This window comes from Natrix helvetica (genome assembly GCF_964273705.1).
Source record: "Natrix helvetica genome assembly, chromosome: 13".
Taxonomy (NCBI): domain Eukaryota; kingdom Metazoa; phylum Chordata; class Lepidosauria; order Squamata; family Natricidae; genus Natrix; species Natrix helvetica.
The window spans coordinates 9,456,786-9,476,257 of record NC_138557.1 but is presented as its reverse complement, the minus strand read 5'-3'; the positions used below and the strand labels follow the sequence as shown (position 1 = coordinate 9,476,257).

At 44.8% G+C, this 19,472-nt stretch overlaps 1 protein-coding gene across 6 annotated transcripts in view; it reads left to right on the top strand.

Moving 5' to 3' along the window:
- The window catches only part of RAB11FIP3 (RAB11 family interacting protein 3), a 67,265-nt gene that overhangs the window by 10,767 nt on the left and 37,026 nt on the right, over positions 1 to 19,472 (top strand). For all 6 annotated transcript variants that reach the window (XM_081965901.1, XM_081965902.1, XM_081965904.1 and 3 more), the window contains exons 2-3: positions 9,557 to 9,650; positions 14,455 to 14,546. In XM_081965901.1, the coding sequence (XP_081822027.1) occupies positions 9,557 to 9,650; positions 14,455 to 14,546 (186 nt within the window). The remainder of the gene's footprint in view (positions 1 to 9,556; positions 9,651 to 14,454; positions 14,547 to 19,472) is intronic.

The following is a 19,472-nucleotide window of genomic DNA, read 5'->3' as shown; positions in this document are numbered from 1 at the left end:
ACCAAGGCTTGAAAACGATTGAACTGTTCAACCCGAAAGAGCAAAATGATCCCGTCTGTTTTCATTGCTTTTCTATTTCTGCCTCGGCCCTGAGGGCAGTTTAGATTTAAGAAACTACCAAGTTTAGCAACGTGGTGGGAAGGCTCAGTCGTGGGTTTAAAAGGAGGAAACCAAACAGCGAGGCCTTTCTACAGTATGCAAAAAAGAAAGATTTTGTGTGTTGTGTTTGTTTTGAAAAGAAATAAAAATTCTTACAAAAAACAATGCAAATAGAAAAATAGGAACCACCTTTGGTGTTGAATCATGCCGGCCACGTGACCACGGAGACGTCTTTGGACAGCGCTGGCTCTTCGGCTTTGAAACAGAGATGAGCACCGCCCCCTAGAGTCGGGAACGACTAGCACATATGCGCGAGGGGAACCTTGACCTTGACCTTAATTAGTAAAAATACAAGAGCACCTTCATTCAAGCTTGAACTCCGTCCCAACACTCTAAGCTGGGCGAGATGAATGCATGTTGTGTGTTCGGCAACACCCATTCATTCCCTGCTCCCGGTTTTTGATGTTGCGGTTTTGTCGTTAAGCAATCAAGAATGTTTTTCTTCTCCTGGTTAGCTGGCCCTTTCCTTTTTTTCCCCCTTCTTCTATAAGTTTCAGGCTTCGTTAAAAGCCCCCGTCTTGTTCCTTTCCCCCCTCCCAAGTCTGCATAGCTAAGGTGGAATTGGTATGCGTGCCGCTTAAGATCGAGGGAGGGCCCTGTGTGAAGAACAGAAAGCTTTCTGTAATTCCCCCACCTTCTGAAACATTAGCTTCAGTGCACGGATTATTTCTCCAGACAACCTGAGCATGGTTATCAAACTTCGGTCTCTGTGAGGTCATGTGGTTTCGTTCGGGAGTCATTATTTCTGCATATAAAGCGAGCGTGGTTACGCTTACAGACAAAGGGAAGCGGTTTTGTTTTCCGTAGTCCTTTTACAAACATTGCAAAGACACTTATTTCCTTGCAGGGGAAGTAATTTTATTTTATTTTGCTGGAAGAAATGTCCTTCTGGGTTCAGCTCCAAGTTGGGGGGGGGGGGAAAGACACTGGAAATAATGGAGGCTGCTTGGAAAGATGGTTTTAATGGTAGACAGGATCACATGGCTTGAGCTCCTGAACAGAAAAGGGGGAATCACATGCTTCCAGGTATTGGCTGAAGAAGAAAAGAGAGGCAGAGATGCTGAAAGTCCCTGGTTTTATGCCCTCTCTGGCCTTTGATCTTGATCTTGTATTCTGATTGGTTGTCAGACTCCCATGGGACCACGTAGGGGCCACCCTGTAGGCTGTGCTTTGAGTCCAAGTTTGGTTGCCTTGCTGGCTGATGTAATTTCCCCAGGTGCCCTGTGGTGAGATGGGTGGAAGGCTAATCCTACCTTTGTTATGTAGAATAGATTGGCCGAGGCCTTTTCGTGGCCCATTGACAAAGGTGGGGGCTATTAAGAGTGAGTCTGTTTCCTGCCTAAGAACATGTTTCTGCATTTCTGAGCCAGGGAAATATTATAATCTGCCTCTTTTCAATATTTCCCCGGGATATTTCATTTTTCTACGAGAGGGGTGGGGTTTTTAATTACTTTAGTTTGTCAAACACGTACAAGATAACAGGTGTAAGTATAAACATGGACATGAACAAAGGAAATGAGTACGAATAAATGGGGAAAATAGGACAGGGATGGTAGGCACGCTGGTGCGCTTATGCACGCCCCCTTACTGATCTCTTAGGAATGGGGTGAGGTACACCCTGGACAGTTTAAGGTTGAAGTTGTGAGGATTGGAGGATGTAACAATGGAGTCAGGTAGAGCATTCCAGGCATTGACCACTCTGTTGCTAAAGTCGTATTTTCTGCAATTGAGTTTGGAGCGGTTTATCTTAAGTTTGTATCGATTGTTTGCCTGTGTATTATTGCAGTTGAAGCTAACGTAGTTGTTGACAGGTAGGACGTTGTAGCAGACAATTTTGTGTACTGTGCTTAGGTCAGACCGTAGGGGGCAGAGTTCCAGGTTGTCCAAGATCAAAATTTCGAGCCTGGTGGCGTAAGGGATTCTGTTGTGAGCAGAGGAGCGGAGGACTCTTCTCGTGAAATACTTCTGGACTCGCTCAATTGTATTCATGTCCGATATACAGTGTGGATTCCAGGCAGACGAGCTGTATTCGAGGATTGGTCTGGCAAAGGTTTTGTATGCCCTAGTTAGCAGTACCATGTTACCGGAGAAGAAGCAAAAAGTTATGCAGGCAATCCTTGACTTACTACCACAATTGAGCCCAGAATTTATGTTGCTAAAGAGAGAGACATTCGTGAAGTGAGTTTTGCCCCATTTCACGACTTGCCACTGTTGTTAAGCGGATCTCCGTGGGTGTTAAATTAGAGACACGGTAGTTCAGGGAATCCGGCTTCCCCGTGGACTTGTGCTTGCCGGAAGTTTGCCAAAGGGGATCGCGTGACCCCGGGATACGGCAACTGTCATAAATAGGAACCGGTTGTCAAGCATCCAAATGTAAATCACGTGAACATGGGGATGGGGCAACGGTCACGTGTGAAAAGTAATCGTAAGTGTATGTACACATAACTGCAGAGAGTGGTGAGGACAGCAGAAAAGATCATTGGTAGTTCACTTCCTTCTATCCAGAACATGGCATGTAAGCGATGCTTGACAGGGTGCAGAGTATTCCTAGGGATGCTACACATCCTCTCCATGACCTATTTTCCTTGTTACCTCCAGGGAGGGGACTTCATGGAATCCGAGGCAGAACAGATTCGGGCTTTGGAGCGCATGCGCTAAAATAAGCTCTCCTCGAAAATAAGCCCTTTCTGAAAATATGGCAACACAGCAGCAGCCAGGAGGCGACCACGCTCACCACCTCCTGAACCCCCAAAATAATAAGACCTCCCCAAAAATATTGCAACACAGCAGAAGCCAGGAGGTGACTATGCTCGCCGCCTCTTGCACCTCAAAAATAATAAGACCTCCCTGAAAATAAGGCCAAGTGCTTATTTTGGGGGTCAAAAGAACATAAGACCCTGTCTTATTTTCGGGGAAATGTGTGTTTGTGTGTGTATATGTGTTTTAGTTTGAGTGCGGCCATCAGAATTTCATTTTTTTACCCTAGGCCAGTGTGTGTTCAGAAAAAAGTGACAATAAAGATGGCCTTATCTTAGGTAGAGAGACTTCCTCCAGATGTTTTCTCCCCAACCTGGTCTCTTTCAGGTCTCCCAACAGTATCTCCAAGGGCAATGTAATTCAAGCCACCCACCTGGGAACTGATCATCCTCTTCTCTTCCACCTTTTCCAAGAGAGAAATCCCCTTACGGACTTCTCAAGGGAGCTGGCTCTTTGCCTTGATCCGGCATTGTCTAGTCAATGTTGACTCTTGGTGACCACCTAGGTGGCCTTTTCCTCCTGGAGGATCTGCTCCTTGCAAGCGAGGCAGGGTTGGCCTGTTTGACATACATTACCTTGTGGTAAGACGGGCAGTCAATAAATTTTATAAGTAAGTAAGTGGGAAAGAGAAGGAAGGGAGGAAGGGAGGAAGGAAAAGAAATAAAGAGAAAGGGAGGGAGGGAGGAAGGAAAGAAAAAGAAAGAAAGAAAGAAAGAAAGAAAGAAAGAAAGAGGAAGGAAGGAAAGGGAATGGAATGGAAGGAAGGGCAAGAGGGAGAAAGGGAGGAAGAAAGAGAAAGGAAGGGAGAAAGAAGGAAAGGAAAGGGGGGAGGGAGGAAGAAAGAGAAAGGAAGGAAGAAAATGATGAAAGGGAAGGAAGAAAGGGAAGGAAGGAAGAGAGGGAGAGAGGAAGGAAGAGAAAGAAAGGGCGAAAGAAAGGATGAAAGGAAAGAAATGGAAGGGAGGGAGAGAGAAAGAAGAAAGAAAAAAAAGCTACCAAAGAGTCCCAGAGCTTAGCACAGACGGAGAAGAGGAGAATAACTCCAGAAGAACTCCATTGCAAATCACTTCCATGTTGCGGCTAGAAATGCGATGCGGACTGTGGTTGATCTTGGAAAGCCAAATAGGATGGAACTTGGCGAGGGAGGCTCTCCTAGAGCTCTAGGCCAGATTGGGAGGGGTGTGTGTGTGTGTGTGTGTGTGTGTGTGTGTGTGTGTGTGTTGGAAACGTCCCAGGAGAAAGCATGGAGAAACCACTTCTGTTCCGTTCCCCGAGAAAGGAACCTGGACTTGGCTAGGAAGCCACCATTTCCTCGCATCGTGACTTCTTCTCATTCATCGTGATGTGCAGTCTCCACAAAAACGTGGACCTTGGAGAGCCCTTCTCAGTCGCAGTTCCCGAAAAATCCATGCCTCGCTTTTTTGGATTAGCGTAGAGACGCAGAGTCCTCTTTATGAATGGAAGACGGATCTCGCTTGCGGCAGGGAGTTCCCCGGGACTTTTGCTTTTGTCCTGCTTTCTGAGGCTGCTTTGTATGTCTTGGGTCGAATTCAACCCTTCCCTTTCCTGGTCTCAAATCTTGGGCTTTGACAGGCGCCCCGTCCTGCTTTACTCAGATGCCAGCCAAGTCAAACCCATACGGCCAAGGCCTTGATTTAGAACGGGTGGTGCTTGGCTTGGCTTCCAGGAATCCGATGCACGGCTGCGTTTTTTTGGGTGGGGAGGGAGGGAGATTGCAGCTTTGCTCACATTTCTTCCGTTTCCCCCGAAATAGCGCTTTCCCAAGATTATTTTAACTCTCATCCTGAGCAGAACCTGCCACCTTTTCCCTCGCTATCTCCATGTCAGGCTGCCCCAAAGGTTGATAAATGTGAACATTAATTACGGAAAGATTCCCCCCTCCCCCCCAGTATCAACACATCTGCTGGGTGGAAGCTTATGCCTATAAAACATATGTTTGTCTGTCCCACGTTGAGCATGGAAAATGCAAGACATGTAGGTAGTCTTTACGACCACAACGGAGTCCCAAATTTCTGTTGCTAAGTGAGACGGGGAAACGGAGATAGAGATGATAAATAGAGAAGATAGGTAGGTAGACGGGTGGGTGGGTGCAGGGGTGGGCCTCGAAAATTGCAGCAATGGGTTTGCTGCCCGTTGGTGGGTGGGCGTAGCCATGGTGGGTGTGGCCTAGTCTGCCTCCTGCACCACAGTGGGGTGTGTGTGTGTTTTTCACCCTCCCCAGGCTCCAGAGACTTTCTTTGAGCCTCCGGGAAGGCAAAAACTGCTTCCCCTGATCCGTTTCCGGACTTCCAGAACTTCCAGGAGGCCCAGTCCCCCCCCCCTTCCTGAGGATCTGTGCAGGTCCTGCATTTACCTGCATCCAAAACAAGCCACGTAGAGACTCCTGGAAGGGGTGGAGTGGGCGAGGCCAGCCAGGAGTGGGATAATGTTAGCTATGAGTTCACCCGAACTTGAGTGAACCTGTAGCAGCCCACCCCGTGCCCCCGAGCATGGAAAATGCAAGAAATAAAGGTAGTCCTTGACTTACGATCATAAAGATCAAGGTAAAGGATCCCCTCGCACATATGTGCTAGTCGTTCCCGACTCTAAGGGGCGGTGCTCATCTCCGTTTCAAAGCCGAAGAGCCAGCGCTGTCCGAAGACGTCTCCGTGGTCATGTGGCCGGCATGACTCAACGCCGAAGGTGCACGGAAAGCTGTTCCCTTCCCACCAAAGGTGGTTCCTATTTTTCTACTTGCATTTTTACATGCCTTTGAACTGCTAAGTTGGCGGAAGCTGGGACAAGTCACGGGAGCTCACTCCGTTACGTGGCACTAGGGATTTCGAACCGCCAAACTGCCGACCTTTCTGATCGACAATCTTAACCACTGGGCCACTGCGTCCCTTTTACGACCATAACTGGGCCCCAAATTGATGTTGCTAAGCGAGACAGGGGAACAAAGACAGAGATGATAAATGGAGAAGATAGGTAGATGGATGGGTGGGTGGATGGATGGATGGAGATAGAGGGAGATAGATGGAGATAGAAACAGATAAAAGAGAGAAAAAGACAGAAAGAGATGCATAGATATTTGGGGTGTGCTGTTATTTGAGAGATGTGTCATCTCTCAACCACCAATTTCCTGATTGGAAGAGGTGCGTTCGTATTTTGCTTTTTGTAAGCAAAACTTTCCACAGAAGAATTATAAGAACAGTAAGATCCGTACCCCATTTTTCCCCCCCTACCTGGTGCACTAATACAATGAGTTATGTGGTCACCCCTGCATTTCCTGTGATGCTTTTGGCCTGCATAAGTTAAAACATGACGGGGAAAAAAATGCTGAGCCAAACAGCATTTGTGATGGTTGAAATTAGTCACCTTCTCAAGCAGCATGGCTTTGTTCGGTCACCCCGGAGCCAAATAATGCACGTAAAAGGAACAAGGGCCACCACCTCCGACCCCTTGATGGCTTTGCCGGGCTTTGCATGAGATGTTGAAGATTACACTTGCCCCCCACCCCCCAAAGGAAGGGTCAAGATCAGGCTCTGTTTGGAGAAGAGAGTCAGGAATGTTAAGAGGTCTCAAATGGGTGCCTTGAGCATCTGCAAGGCCCATGACACTTCTGACCGAGGCTTCCCAAGAGCCTGAAGCAAATTCCTGGTCCCAAGAAAAACACCTTTGATTAATCTACTGAGAATTCTGTTCATTCACATCCAGCAAAGTCTTTCAAGGGAGGATTTACAGTCACAGACCTTATCTGGCTTGGAGAGCTGCCAGGCCGTTCTCTGCAAAACTTGCCAAGGAGTCTCGGAGAGTCACGAACCAATTAAGCTAATTGTCTCCTGCAAACTCCACTCCCCTTTCGCTCCTCTTTTATTTCCTCTGGGAGGGGCCATTCATCGTCCACCTGTGGCCTTACTCCCAAGTCGACCCCTGTTCTTTAGCTGTTCCCTTCGCCTGGCAACTCCACATATGCGCATACTGGGAACAGGCTCCAGCTGTTCATCTGCCTCACTAATGTCTTACCTATTCCATTCCATTCCATTGCATTCCACTCCAGTCCATTCTATTCCAGTCCAGTCCATTCAAGTCCAGTCCATTCTATTCCAATCCAGTCCAGTCCAGTCCAATCCATTCCATCCAGTCCAGTCCAGGCCATACCCGAGTCTAGTCTAGTCTAGTCTAGTCTAGTCTAGTCTACTCTGGTCTAATCCAGTCCATACCTGATTATTTTATTCCAATCCAGTCCAGTCCAGTCCATACCTGATTAGTCTAGTCTAGTCTAGTCCAGTTCTGATTCTCCTATTCTATTCTATTCTATTCTATTCTATTCTATTCTACCTTTATTTATTTATTTGTTTATTGGTTGATTGATTTCTGTAGCCACCCATCTCAGCAACTACTCTGGGTGGCTGATCCTTCAAAAACATATATCACAATTGAAAACATTGCAATAAATGTGTGTTGGGTCACATTTGTTGCATTGTTCAGTACCCGTGGGGGAACCAATCTTCACATGGGGGTAGCAGCCCGAGTTAAAACATGGCATCTTTCCCATTTATTTGTTTGGCCTCTGTAGGAAGCTCTCCGTTCTATTTTGCCCCATCACGCAGAATTGGAATATTTTTTCTTCTTCTTCTTCAAAAAAAGGCTAATTATATCTCTTTTGGCACGGCATCTTTCTCTCCCAGTCTCCTAATCTTTGCTAACCTGTGATTTCCCCCCCCCTCTTCTCTCCATATTTCCCGCTAATTGCTGCAGCATTATAAAAGTGTTATTATCTACAGATGCAGACTCAAGGTTTTGTTTTTTGTCTTTTACTACAAAGTCCCTATAATTGGGGAATCCTGACAAATTGCCTATTCTTCCAGTAAAGCCTCGGCAATCAAAAATAGGCAATTTTTAAAGGACGTTATAATGAAAATGCTTGCATGCTTAAAAAGCAGGGGGGGGGGGGAGAGCAGACTTTCTGGGTTTCATCGTTGGATAATTTCTCACCGTTTACGTAATAGGTTTCAAAGCTTTACAGCTGTTAGCTACAGTAATCCATACAATAATTGGCCAAGATGATCCCCCAATTACTAAGGAAGGCATAATCCACTGTTTGATTCAAGGCTGAAGTGAGATCCCATGCAGGGGCATCTTTGTAGTCTCACACGGCTGCTGATTAATCTGCCTTCCTTTTAATCATCTGGTTTCAGGGACGTGCGGTCAGGGGAGGCAGGGGAGGCAGAGCCTCACCGCTCTCATCATGAAAATAAAAAAAAAAGGAAAAGGGAAAAGGCGCTGAGGAGTCTTCTGCACACGTGGTCGGAAATGGGAGCGCTCCGTGGTCCCCTTCATGTTGACTCAGGAGTCAGGAAGGAGGGGAATGGGACCACGTGTGCAGGAGGCTCCTCTAGCCTCAGCCTCCCTCCTGCGCACGTCCCATTCCCCGCCTTCCTAAGTCAACATGAAGGGGATCGTGGAGCGTGAGCTGTGGTCCCGCGGAGCGTGCTCCGCGGTCCCCTTCATGTTGACTCAGGAGTCAGGAAGGAGGGGAATTCCCCTCCTTCCTGACTCCTGAGTCAACATGAAGGGGACCGCGGAGCACGAGCCGCGGTCCCCTTCATGTTGACTTAGGAAGGCGGGGAATGGGACGTGCGCAGGAGGGAGGCTGACGTGGTCTCATTCCCCTCCTTCCTGAGTCAACATGAAGGGTACCGCGGCTCACGCTGATGACGTCACCAGCCTCACCAGCCATAAACTTCACCGCACGTCACTGTCTGGTTTTTAGATGAAGTCGGACTTGATTTGGGTTTGTGTCACAAGCTAAGCCACGAATCGGGGTTTAAAAAACAAAACCCATAGCTGAGATTCACAGAACTGAAAGAGGGTTTAGCCGAGTATAAGAACACTGCTCTGATGCATGAAAAGGATGCATAAAAGTTTGGTAACCAAAGACAAACCATTTTATAAAACGTGGGACTTGTCTTATCAATGGTTAGACAAAGGATTTTATAAAGATGTATTATTACTGGGTGGATTTAGGATGATATAATGAAGTGTCATAATATAAAGTCACCTAAAATGTAGAATATCTCACATAAAATGAAGTAATGACAATTATAGTCAAATAAATATTTAACAATGATAATAATTGTATACATATATATATATCGGATTGACCATACGAGATTCGATATAAAGTGTAAGTGTGGTGTGAATGTACAAAAAAGTTTTGTAACCAATCGACACCCTGTACGGAATTGGAAGATGTTTTTATGTTTTATGTTTGTCTGTACTTGTTTGTTTAAAATTTTTTTTAAAAAGTGTGTGTTTTTTAAAAAAAGAACGCTGCTCTGATGGTAAAGTCCTTGTATTATGACCACAATTGATCCCAAGTTTTCTGTTGCTAAGCGATACAATGAACTGAGTTTTGACCCATTTTACGACCTTTCTAGGTCGTAATTTCCTAGGAGGGGGTGGGTGGGTTTTAACTTCTTACAATATCTATGAACTTGAAGCAGGTTTTTATGCCCAATTGTTGGGGACTTCTTTAGGGGGGAAAAAACAGAAGGGCGTCATGTGAAGCTGAAGCTGGAATTAAAAGTTTTTTTATCTGTTGCCCGGTGAGCCTGACCTGTGTCTCTGTTTGCAGGTGAAGGATTTGATCAAGTTCTTGGACCCTTTTGGGCTTGGCGTGATCAGCTTTGAAGACTTCTGTCGAGGGATTTCTGCAATCAGAAACGGAGGTCAGTTTCGTTCTTTCTTTTTTTCTTTTTGTATAGGTGGATCAGAAAATAGGTCCATAACTTGGAAGAGGCACTTCCTGTTTCTCCCAGATCCTCATTTGGGTGCAATCATGATCTCCTGTCGAGTTGCCATGCGCAGGAAGGAGGGGGGGGGGACTGATAGAGAAGCTCAGCAGCCATATTCAGAAGCCCATTCCATGCATACCATCTCTCAAGGTTGGATCTCAGATTACCAGAGCCGGCCTGAGAGGTGTGTTTTTTTTACAGCCCGCGAAAGTGCCTCGTTGGACAATGTGATTAATGACACACTCTTGGAGGATGGGGAGAAGCAGGATCAAAGTTGAACCGTAAATCACTTGGGGTCAGAGCTGGCACACCAAATCTATCCGACAAACAAAACATTTGTTTGACTCTCGCTGGGCTACAATTAAGGGAAAATAGCTCATATTGGGAGTATATAACTGTCAATTTAAGGAATGATAATGGCGGTTTAAAGATGCACATTCATTATTTCTGTCCAAGACAGAAATAGGGATGCTGCAATGGGTCGTGTGAAAAACAGCCATAAGTCACTTTTTTTCTGTACTGTCATAACTTTGAAGGGTCACTAAAGTCAAGGACTATCTGTAGCAGAGGGTGAAAAGTGTCCTGTTCTTCTTTCATATTTCCCCCTCCCCGTTTTGGGGAGAAACTAGTTCTTCTGTTATTCCCATGAAGTGATTAGTATACATCTCCGATGCTTCTAGTCAGCTCCTCCTGGGAGATTAATCTCAAGTCAGTTGCTGGAAGCAGAAACATTTTTGTCTGGAATATCTCATTAGGCTTTGCATCCGCTCTCATCCACAGGGGTTCAGACTAAATAAGTGGCTACGATCAGATGAGAATAAGCAATCTAGGACAAGGGTGTCAAACGTAAGGCCTGCGGGGCCAGCCTGGAAACAGCCAAGGAGTCATCCGTGTGCCTCTGGAAGCCAAGACGGGGCTCAGGGGGCACGTGCCTTCCCCCCCCCTCCCCATGCCCCATTTTGGCCATCAAAGTGCTAGCTGGCAGCTGAAGTCCACCCAAAGTTTCCCAGGATAAGAAATACTGGTCTAAACTAAGCATCCGAAAGTCGCTTGGGGATGCTGCAACGATCGTAAGTGTGAAAAAAATGGTTGTAAGGCACTGGGAACAGGCTCCAGCTGTTCCTCTGCCTCACTGATGTCTGACTCTGAAGGCAGCTGATAACTGTCAGACGGCCCTGGCCCCCTCTCTGCCTCCGACACAGAGCCCTCCTCAGAGCCTTCCCCAGACTCCAGGACTGGCCCAGGTTCCTCTCCAACTTCCTCACTGTCCGAATCTGCTGCCAACTCTGCTGGCCACATCACATTTTTGTTAAAGGAGCCACATTCCCTTGTTCAAAGCAAATTTTACGTCCTTCAAGCACTATTATAAAAACCCGCAAAATTCCAGCTGGTCAGGTTCTAATCGTCCACTTGCAAATTTAATTTTTAAGCTTTTTTTTCTTTAGCGGAGAACAAGCGTTCTGCAATGTAAACACATGGCGAAGAGGGATAAAACAGTATTACTATCACTAGATTAGCAGGAAAAGCTGGATAGAGTTATAATCGCTATTTATGATATTCTAATTCCTAGTTTTAAAGCAATTCTGTTTTTCTTTCCACCGTTAGAAGAACTACCGGTAATTAGGGACAAGTCATCATGAGGGGAAAAAGTCTACCTTTGTGACTGCTAAGAACTGACCATAACTCAACGGCAAACAAGCAATCTATATGTATAAAAGGCAAATACCCAGGGACGTGCGGTCAGGGGAGGCAAGGGAGGCAGAGCCTCACCTCTCTTCATGAAATAATAGTATATAATCTTATATACTATATATATATATGTATGTATGTATGTATGTATGTATGTTTGTGTGTGTGTGTGTATGTGTGTGTGTGTGTGTGTGTGTGTGTGTATATGTATATATATATATTTATTTATTTATTTATTTATTTATTTATTTATTTATTTATTTATTTATTTATTTATTTATTTATTTATAATATTATAATATTATATACATCCGCCCGGCCGCATGCAGGAAGGTTCTCGTCGCTCCCCAGTCACTTTCGTGGCTTCGTCATCCGGGAGAGCCGAAAACATTTCTGCCTCCGCAGCTCCCAGGCGCGGACGGACGGATGTAGCCAGAGCGACGCCAAGATGGTCCGGGCGGATGAAAGAGCGAGCGAGCGAGCGAGCGATGGAGGTCCTCGGTCGCTTGCCCGCCAGACTACCTCGGCGCCAGTCTGGCTACCTCCGTCCGTCCACGCCCGCGAGCTGCAGAGGCAGAAATGTTGTCGGCGCTCCCGGATGACGAAGCCACAAAAGCGACTGGGGAACGACGAGAACCTTCCTGCCTCTGCTGGCCTGCAAAGTCCAGCAGAGGCAGGAAGGTTCTCGTCGTTCCCCAGTCGCTTTCAAGGACTGCGGAGCGCGAGCCGGCGGAGCACGCTCAGGAAGGCGGGGAATGAGATCACGTGTGCTGGAGGCTGAGGCAGCCTCAGCTTCCAGCACACGTGGTCCCATTCCCCGCCTTCCTGATGACGTCACCAGCCTCACCAGCCATAAACCTCACCGCACGTCACTGCAAATACCAATCACTCATCTGAAATCTCCAGAACCGTAAAGCCTACAAACTTGAAATTTGGCATGTATCTTCCTCTTGGCTTCTAGGTGCTTCGCTAAGAAAGGATTTTTCAAAATGACCATCAGGTCATTAGTATTTCTTATATAGTAATTAACACGCTCTGATGCTAAGGAGTTCTATTCCTCCTCCCCACCTGAAAAAAACTCTGTTCCAACTGCCAGTTGCCTTATATTAACACGTTCTGATGTTAAGGAGTTAGACATTCTACTCCCCCTCCCCACCTGAAAAGAACTCTGTTCCAACTGCCAGTTGCCTTATATTAACATGCTCTGATGCTAAGGAGTTAGACATTCTACATTCTACTCTATCCTCACTTTTAGAGGGTCAAATAGAATAATAATACAATAGAATAATAGAAGGATGAACACACTTGGAATGGTGTGGGAGTAGGAATGGATTTCCAGAGGAAAAATTGCAGACGACAGAAACCAGGAGCACCAACTCAGGTGACTCTGAAGACACAGATAAACCTCCAAGTGGCCTCAACGACTCTCTAAAAGGATGCAAATGACCAGCTGTCTGCAAGGAATATAAATCCTTCCATTCCTCACTATCCTGTCAGAGCTGAAGAAGCTTCTGGGACGAGAAGCAAAACATCTTCAAGGAAAAAACAAGAAAGTCCAGTTGCCTCCTGAAAAAGCACCTTTGGGATCGACTGATTTGAGTCCAAGGCATTCTTAAGAATCTTCCCCAATACCACAATTTGAAAGTATCAGTTCTTCGGCGCACAGCCTTCCCTTGTGGTCCAAACGTCGAGGACTTATCTGTAGAGAAAAATCTGAAGATTTCAGGAGATGTCCTTCTGTGAGAAACCTCACGTCTGAATGAACCCGTGACTGGTCTTTTTCAATGTTTCTCGCTTACAATTTTCAAGTGAGGCTTGCCCTCCTGCCAACTTTGGGAAAGAAACTTTGCAAATTATGGCTTGGCAGCCCCGGAGACGCCCCAGCCTTGCCTCATTTGAAGCAAAGCCTCCATGTGTTGGAAGGCATGTCCTCCTGGGTTCAGTTCCAAGCGGGGGGAAAGACACTGGAAACATGGCGGCTGTTTGGAAAAGATGGTTTTAATGGTGGACAGGATCCATGCCTTGAAGATGTTGGGTGAAGAAAAAGAGGGAGGAGATGCTGAGAATGCCTGGGTCTTATACCCTCTCTGGGCTTTTGAATTTGAGCTTGTATTCTGCAGTGGCAACTCAAAAAAAGTACTGGAATACCCTAAGTTTGGGAAGCTATATGCTTCCTTGGGATGCGGTGGCTCAGTGGCTAAGACGCTGAGCTTGTTGATCAGAAAAGTCGGCAGTTCGGCGGTTCGAATCCCTAGCGCCGTGTAACGGCGTGTCTTCTCCCGTGACTTGTCCCAGCTTCTGCCAACCTAGCAGTTTCGAAAGCACGTAAAAAATGCAAGTAGAAAAATAGGGACACCTTTGGTGGGAAGGGAACAGCGTTCCGTGCGCCTTTGGCATTGAGTCATGCTGACCACATGGCCACGGAGACGTCTTCGGACAGCGCTGGCTCTTTGGCTTTGAAACAGAGATGAGCAGCGCCCCCTAGAGTTGGGAACGAGTAGCACATATGTGTGAGGGGAAGCTTTACCCTTACCTTATGCTTCCTTACCACAACAAAAGAAGAGGGGAATAGCTCTTTATATAAAAGAGACAGTAAACATTCAGCAAATTTTTGCAGATGAGGAAGGAAGGATTTTGATGGTGAGGATAATAATGTATAATAAACAGATATTTTTAGTAGCAATATATGCACCAAATAACAATCAAGAGGATTTGTAGGCAAAACTCCATAAGAAAATAATAGAATTGGACTATGAAAATATATGTGTAGTAGGAGATTTTAACGCAGTTATCTTGGCAAGGTTTTTCAGAAGTGGTTTACCGTTGCCTCTTTCCTAGGGCTAAGAGAGAGGGACTGACACCAGCCCACCCATCTAGCTTTGCGCCTAAGGCAGGACTAGAACTCAGCCTCCCGGTTTCTAGCTTCATGCCTTAAGCATTACACTAATCTGGCTTTAGTTTATTGAGGCCCTGAGTTCTAATCCAAGAATGTTGTCAGTGATCTGACTCTCCTTGCAGACAAGTTTACCCTGCCCTCTTTCTCCCACAGATTCAGACAGTCAGCTGTGCCCCATGGGATACACTCCTGATGAGCCGCCTCCTGTATGCGCTGATGAATTTGATGACTTCGTCACATATGAGGTGAGCGAGGACACAACCGCCCAATGGCACTGGGTCACTGGGTGGCTTACAGGCGTCTCAGTTTGCTACTTTGGAGAATGTGAGAGAACGCAGACGATGCTTAAGAAGGGCCTTTATCTCTGATAGCTTCTCGAGGATTTCTGTAGCAAGAGCACTTAGCACTCAGGCTTATATACTGCTTCATGGTGCTTTTACAGCCCTCTCTAAGGGGTTTATGGAGTCAGCCTATTGTCCCCCAACAATCTGGGTCCTCATTTTACCCACCAAGAAAGGATGGAAGGCTGAGTCCATCTTGAGATGGTCATGATTGAACTGCTGGCAGTTGGCAGAAATATTGCATTCTAACCACTGTGCTACAAGGAAGGAGAATGAGAAAGGGAATTAAGAGAGGAAGGAATTAAGAGAGGAAGGAAGGAAGGAATAGCAATAGCACTTAGACTTATATACCACTTCACAGTGCTTTCACAGCCCTCTCTAAGTGGTTTACAGAGTCAGCCTCTTGCCTCCAGCAATCTGGGTCCTCATTTGACCCACCAAGAAAGGATGGAAGGTTGAGTCCATCTTGAGCCAGTCATGATTGAACTGCTGGCAGTTGGCAGAAATATTGCATTCTAACCACTGTGCTACAAGGAAGGAGAATGAGAAAGGGAATTAAGAGAGGAAGGAAGGAAGGAATAGCAATAGACTTATATACCACTTCACAGTGCTTTCACAGCCCTCTCTAAGTGGTTTACAGAGTCAGCATATTGTCCCCCATCAGGGTCCTCATTTTACCAACCTCGGAACTTGGAATATAAATACAACAATTTAAGATAGAGATAGATAGAAAATAGATAGAATTCTGTATTGGCCGAGTGTGGTTGGACACACAAAGAATTTGACTTTGGTGCATAAAAGTGTACATAAAAAGACAAGATGCATTTGTCAAGAATCACAAGGTACAACACTTAATGATAGTCATACGGTACAAATAAATAATCAGGAAACAATCAATATCAATATAAATCATAAGGATACAAGCAACAAAGCTATAGTCCTGCAGTCATAAGTGGGAGGAGATGGATGACAGGAAAGATGAGAAGATTAATAGTAATAGTAATGCAGGCTTATTAAATAGTTTGACAGTGTTGAGGGAATTATTTGTTTAGCAGAGGGATGGCGTTCGGGGAAAACCTGTCCTTGTGTCTAGTTGTTCTGGTGTGCAGTGCCCTATGGCATCATTTTGAGAGTAGGAGTTGAAACAATTTATGTCCAGGATGTGAGGGGTCTGTAGATACTTTCACAGCCCTCTTTTTGACTCGTGCAGTGTCCAGGTCCTCAATGGAAGGCAGGTTGGTAGCCATTGTTTTTTCTGCAGTTCTAATTATCCTCTGAAGTCCGTGTCTGTCTTGTTGGGTTGCAGAACCAAACCAAACAGTTATGGAGGTGCAGAAGACAGACTCAACAATTCCTCTGTAGAATTGAATCAGCAGCTCCTCGGGCAGTTTGAGCTTCCTCAACATCCTTTGTTGTGTTTTTTTGATGACATTTTTGATGTTAGGTGTCCATTTTAGATCTTGAGATATGATAGAACCTAGAAATTTGACGGTCCCTACTGTTGATACCTGTGTTGTTTAGCATAGTAAGAGATGGTATTATGTGAGGGTTTCTACTAGACAACACAGTATCAACAGTAGAGACCTTCAAATTTCTAGGTTCTATCATATCTCAAGACCTAAAATGGACACCCAACATCAAAAACACCATCCAAAAAGCATAAAAAATAGATAACTATGATACAATTATATTTCGGTGTCACCCCTACAATCTACCCCAATCAGTCCCGCGTAGACTGATCTCAACCGAAGCATTTTGCTCAAGGAGTGTGCTGTGTTAAAAGTTTTTTTCAGATTCTGACCTGACACGTAAGGTAAGTTGTTTTGATATGGGGATATATAGATATAGATATATATAGATATAGATATATTAGTATATAGATCAAGGTATACCCGTCTCTCACCCTCTTATGCAGGCAACAGTCAAAGAGGATGTGTATATTTGTTTGAATTGTTTGTAAGACACCCAGAGTCATACATTTTGTAAATATTTAAGTATATCTTTTCGTGTGACAACACTGAAGAAAGGGCACTTGGCTACAATGTAAAGTAGTGAGTATACAGCTTGTATAACAGCGTAAATGTGCTTTCCCCTCAAAATAAACAGCCACTAATGTCTAAAATGCTGGCAAAAAAAGACTTAAATATTTACAAAATGTGAAAGGATGGACTAACTTCTGTGATATATTGTATAGACGAGATGGTGGTTATGTAAATTGGAATGATAAATCAACAATCAATTGATCGATCCTTTGCGGCAATTATAGATTCCAGGGAAAGAAAAATACCTGTAGAAACGTGATCCGATGTTTTTGAATCACTAAATTAGCCAAATGTGTTGGGTAAAAGTAACTTGGGAATTGATTATTGAGAAAATGTAAGGATGAAGCAGAAAATCAACACTGCGGTGTGAAGTTTTAATGAGAATACAATATTATAAAAATGGGTGGAGAACAGGCTTTTGCACTTTGTGTTTTGAGACAAGCCTTTGGCATATCTGATGAGATCCCCAGGCCAAAATGCGTTGCTCCTTGCCCTTTGTGTGTATCATCTGGAATTGTCAGGGATTAAAATCTAAGCATAGCAGACATTCCTTCACTGAATTATAGCTTCTTTCCTAAATCCTGACTGGAAACAGGCAGAGTTTATAATTGCTGGACATAGTGAGCTTGCAAGTCATTCACTGACATCAACAGGTTCCCTGGGTGGGGGAAATAAATAAAAATAACACAGTCTAATGTAGTGTTTCTCAAACTTGGCGACTTTAAGTCCTGTGGACTTCAACTCCCAGAATTCCCCAGCCAGCTATGCTGGCTGGGGGATTCTGGGAGTTGAAGTCCACAGGACTTAAAGTCGCCAAGTTTGAGAAACACTGGTCTAATGGGTAGTAACTAAGGGGAAAGGAGGGACGCAGTGGCTCAGCGGCTAAGATGCTGAGCTTGTCGATCAGAAAGGTCGGCAGTTCGGCGGTTCGAATCCCTAGCGTCGCATAACGGAGTGAGCTCCCGTGACTTGTCCCAGCTTCTGCCAATCTAGCAGTTTGAAAGCACGTAAAAAAATGCAAGTAGAAAAATAGGGACCACCTTTGGTGGGAAGGTAACAGTGTTCCATGCGCCTTGGGCGTTTAGTTATGCCGGCCACATGACCACGGATACATCTTTGGATAGCGCTGGCTCTTCGGCTTTGAAACGGAGATGAGCACTGCCCCATAGAATCGGGAATGACTAGCACATATGTGCGAGGGGAACCTTTACCTTTGCTTTTAGGGGGAAAGAAAGAAACAGTGGTTGAAGAGTTAAAAATAAAATCTAAATTTTCTAAGTTGGCAATGCTGTCCTCTTGTGGTTGTCCAAAGTATCTGATCTCAGGAACCATTCCAGAAACCCTGCAAGGACAGAAAATGGGAATACATTCAGCAACAATCCAAACACCAATGTGTCAAATAGAACCGTACAATTGTCTGTCTTTAATCTCTGGAAATGTCTGGAAAGCAAAAACAAACAGCAGAGGAAAGATCAGAGTTGAGCGGATGGAAGTTGTTAAGGGAAGGTTGGATTTATTTATAACCCTCTGCGGGAAATAATACTCTTTTGAACAGGAACAAGACGGAGCTGCGGTGGTGCAGTGGTTAGAGTGCAGCACTGCAGGCTACTTCTGCCGATTGCAGGCTGCCTGCAATTTGGCAGTTCGAATCTCACCAGGCTCAAGATTGACTCAGCCTTCCATCCTCCCGAGGTGGGTCAAATGAAGACCCAGGTTGTTGGGGGCAAGAGGCTGACTCTGTAAACTGCTTAGAGAGGGCTGGAAAGCACTGTAGAGTGGCAAATAAGTCTTAAGTGCTATTGCTAACAAGGGCTCTTGCAGCGTCTTGAAAAGACGAATCACTAGCTGATAACCCGGTGTTGCCAAGGTATTTATTTATAGGGGGGAAATGTCTGGACCAAACGTAATTTCTAATGTTGGATTTTCCCCCTTACCAGAGGGAATGAAGCCGTTACCATGGCAACTCCACTGCGTTGTACAGTAGAAGTCATTTTAGGGCAGTACAGTAGAAGCCATTTTATGGCATAACAGGCTGCATCTTAACAGAACACACACCCCAAGAGGTGTTAGGGGTATCTTACCCCCACAATATTTTTCTCCAGAGAGTAAGTCATCAGTATACCAAGTTTGGTTAAAATTGTTTGAGGCGTTCCAGAGTTATGCTGGAATATACACACATACACACACAGCCAGATGATAGATAGATAGATGATAGATAGATAGATAGATAGATAGATAGATAGATGATAGATAGATAGATAGATAGATAGATAGATAGATAGATAGATAGATAGATAGATAGATGATAGATGATAGATAGATAGATAGATGATGATAGATAGATAGATAGATAGATAGATAGATAGATGATAGATAGATGAATGATAGACAGACGATAGATAGATACACAGACAATGATAGATAGATAGATAGATTAGATAGATAGATAGATGATAGATAGATAGATAGATAGATAGATAGATAGATAGACAGACAATGATAGATAGATAGATTAGATAGATAGATAGATAGATAGATAGATAGATAGATAGATAGATGATAGATAGATAGATAGATAGATAGATAGATAGATGATAGATAGATAGATAGATAGATAGATAGATAGATAGATAGATAGATAGATAGATAGATAGATGGATGGATGGAAGAGTTTATGGATTACACATGGTCAGCTGCAAAGGATTTAATTGGGGAGACAGAGTCCATAATCTGTGGATTGTGGGCCTCAAAACTTTTAGGACATAAGAAATTTATTGACCTTTTCACT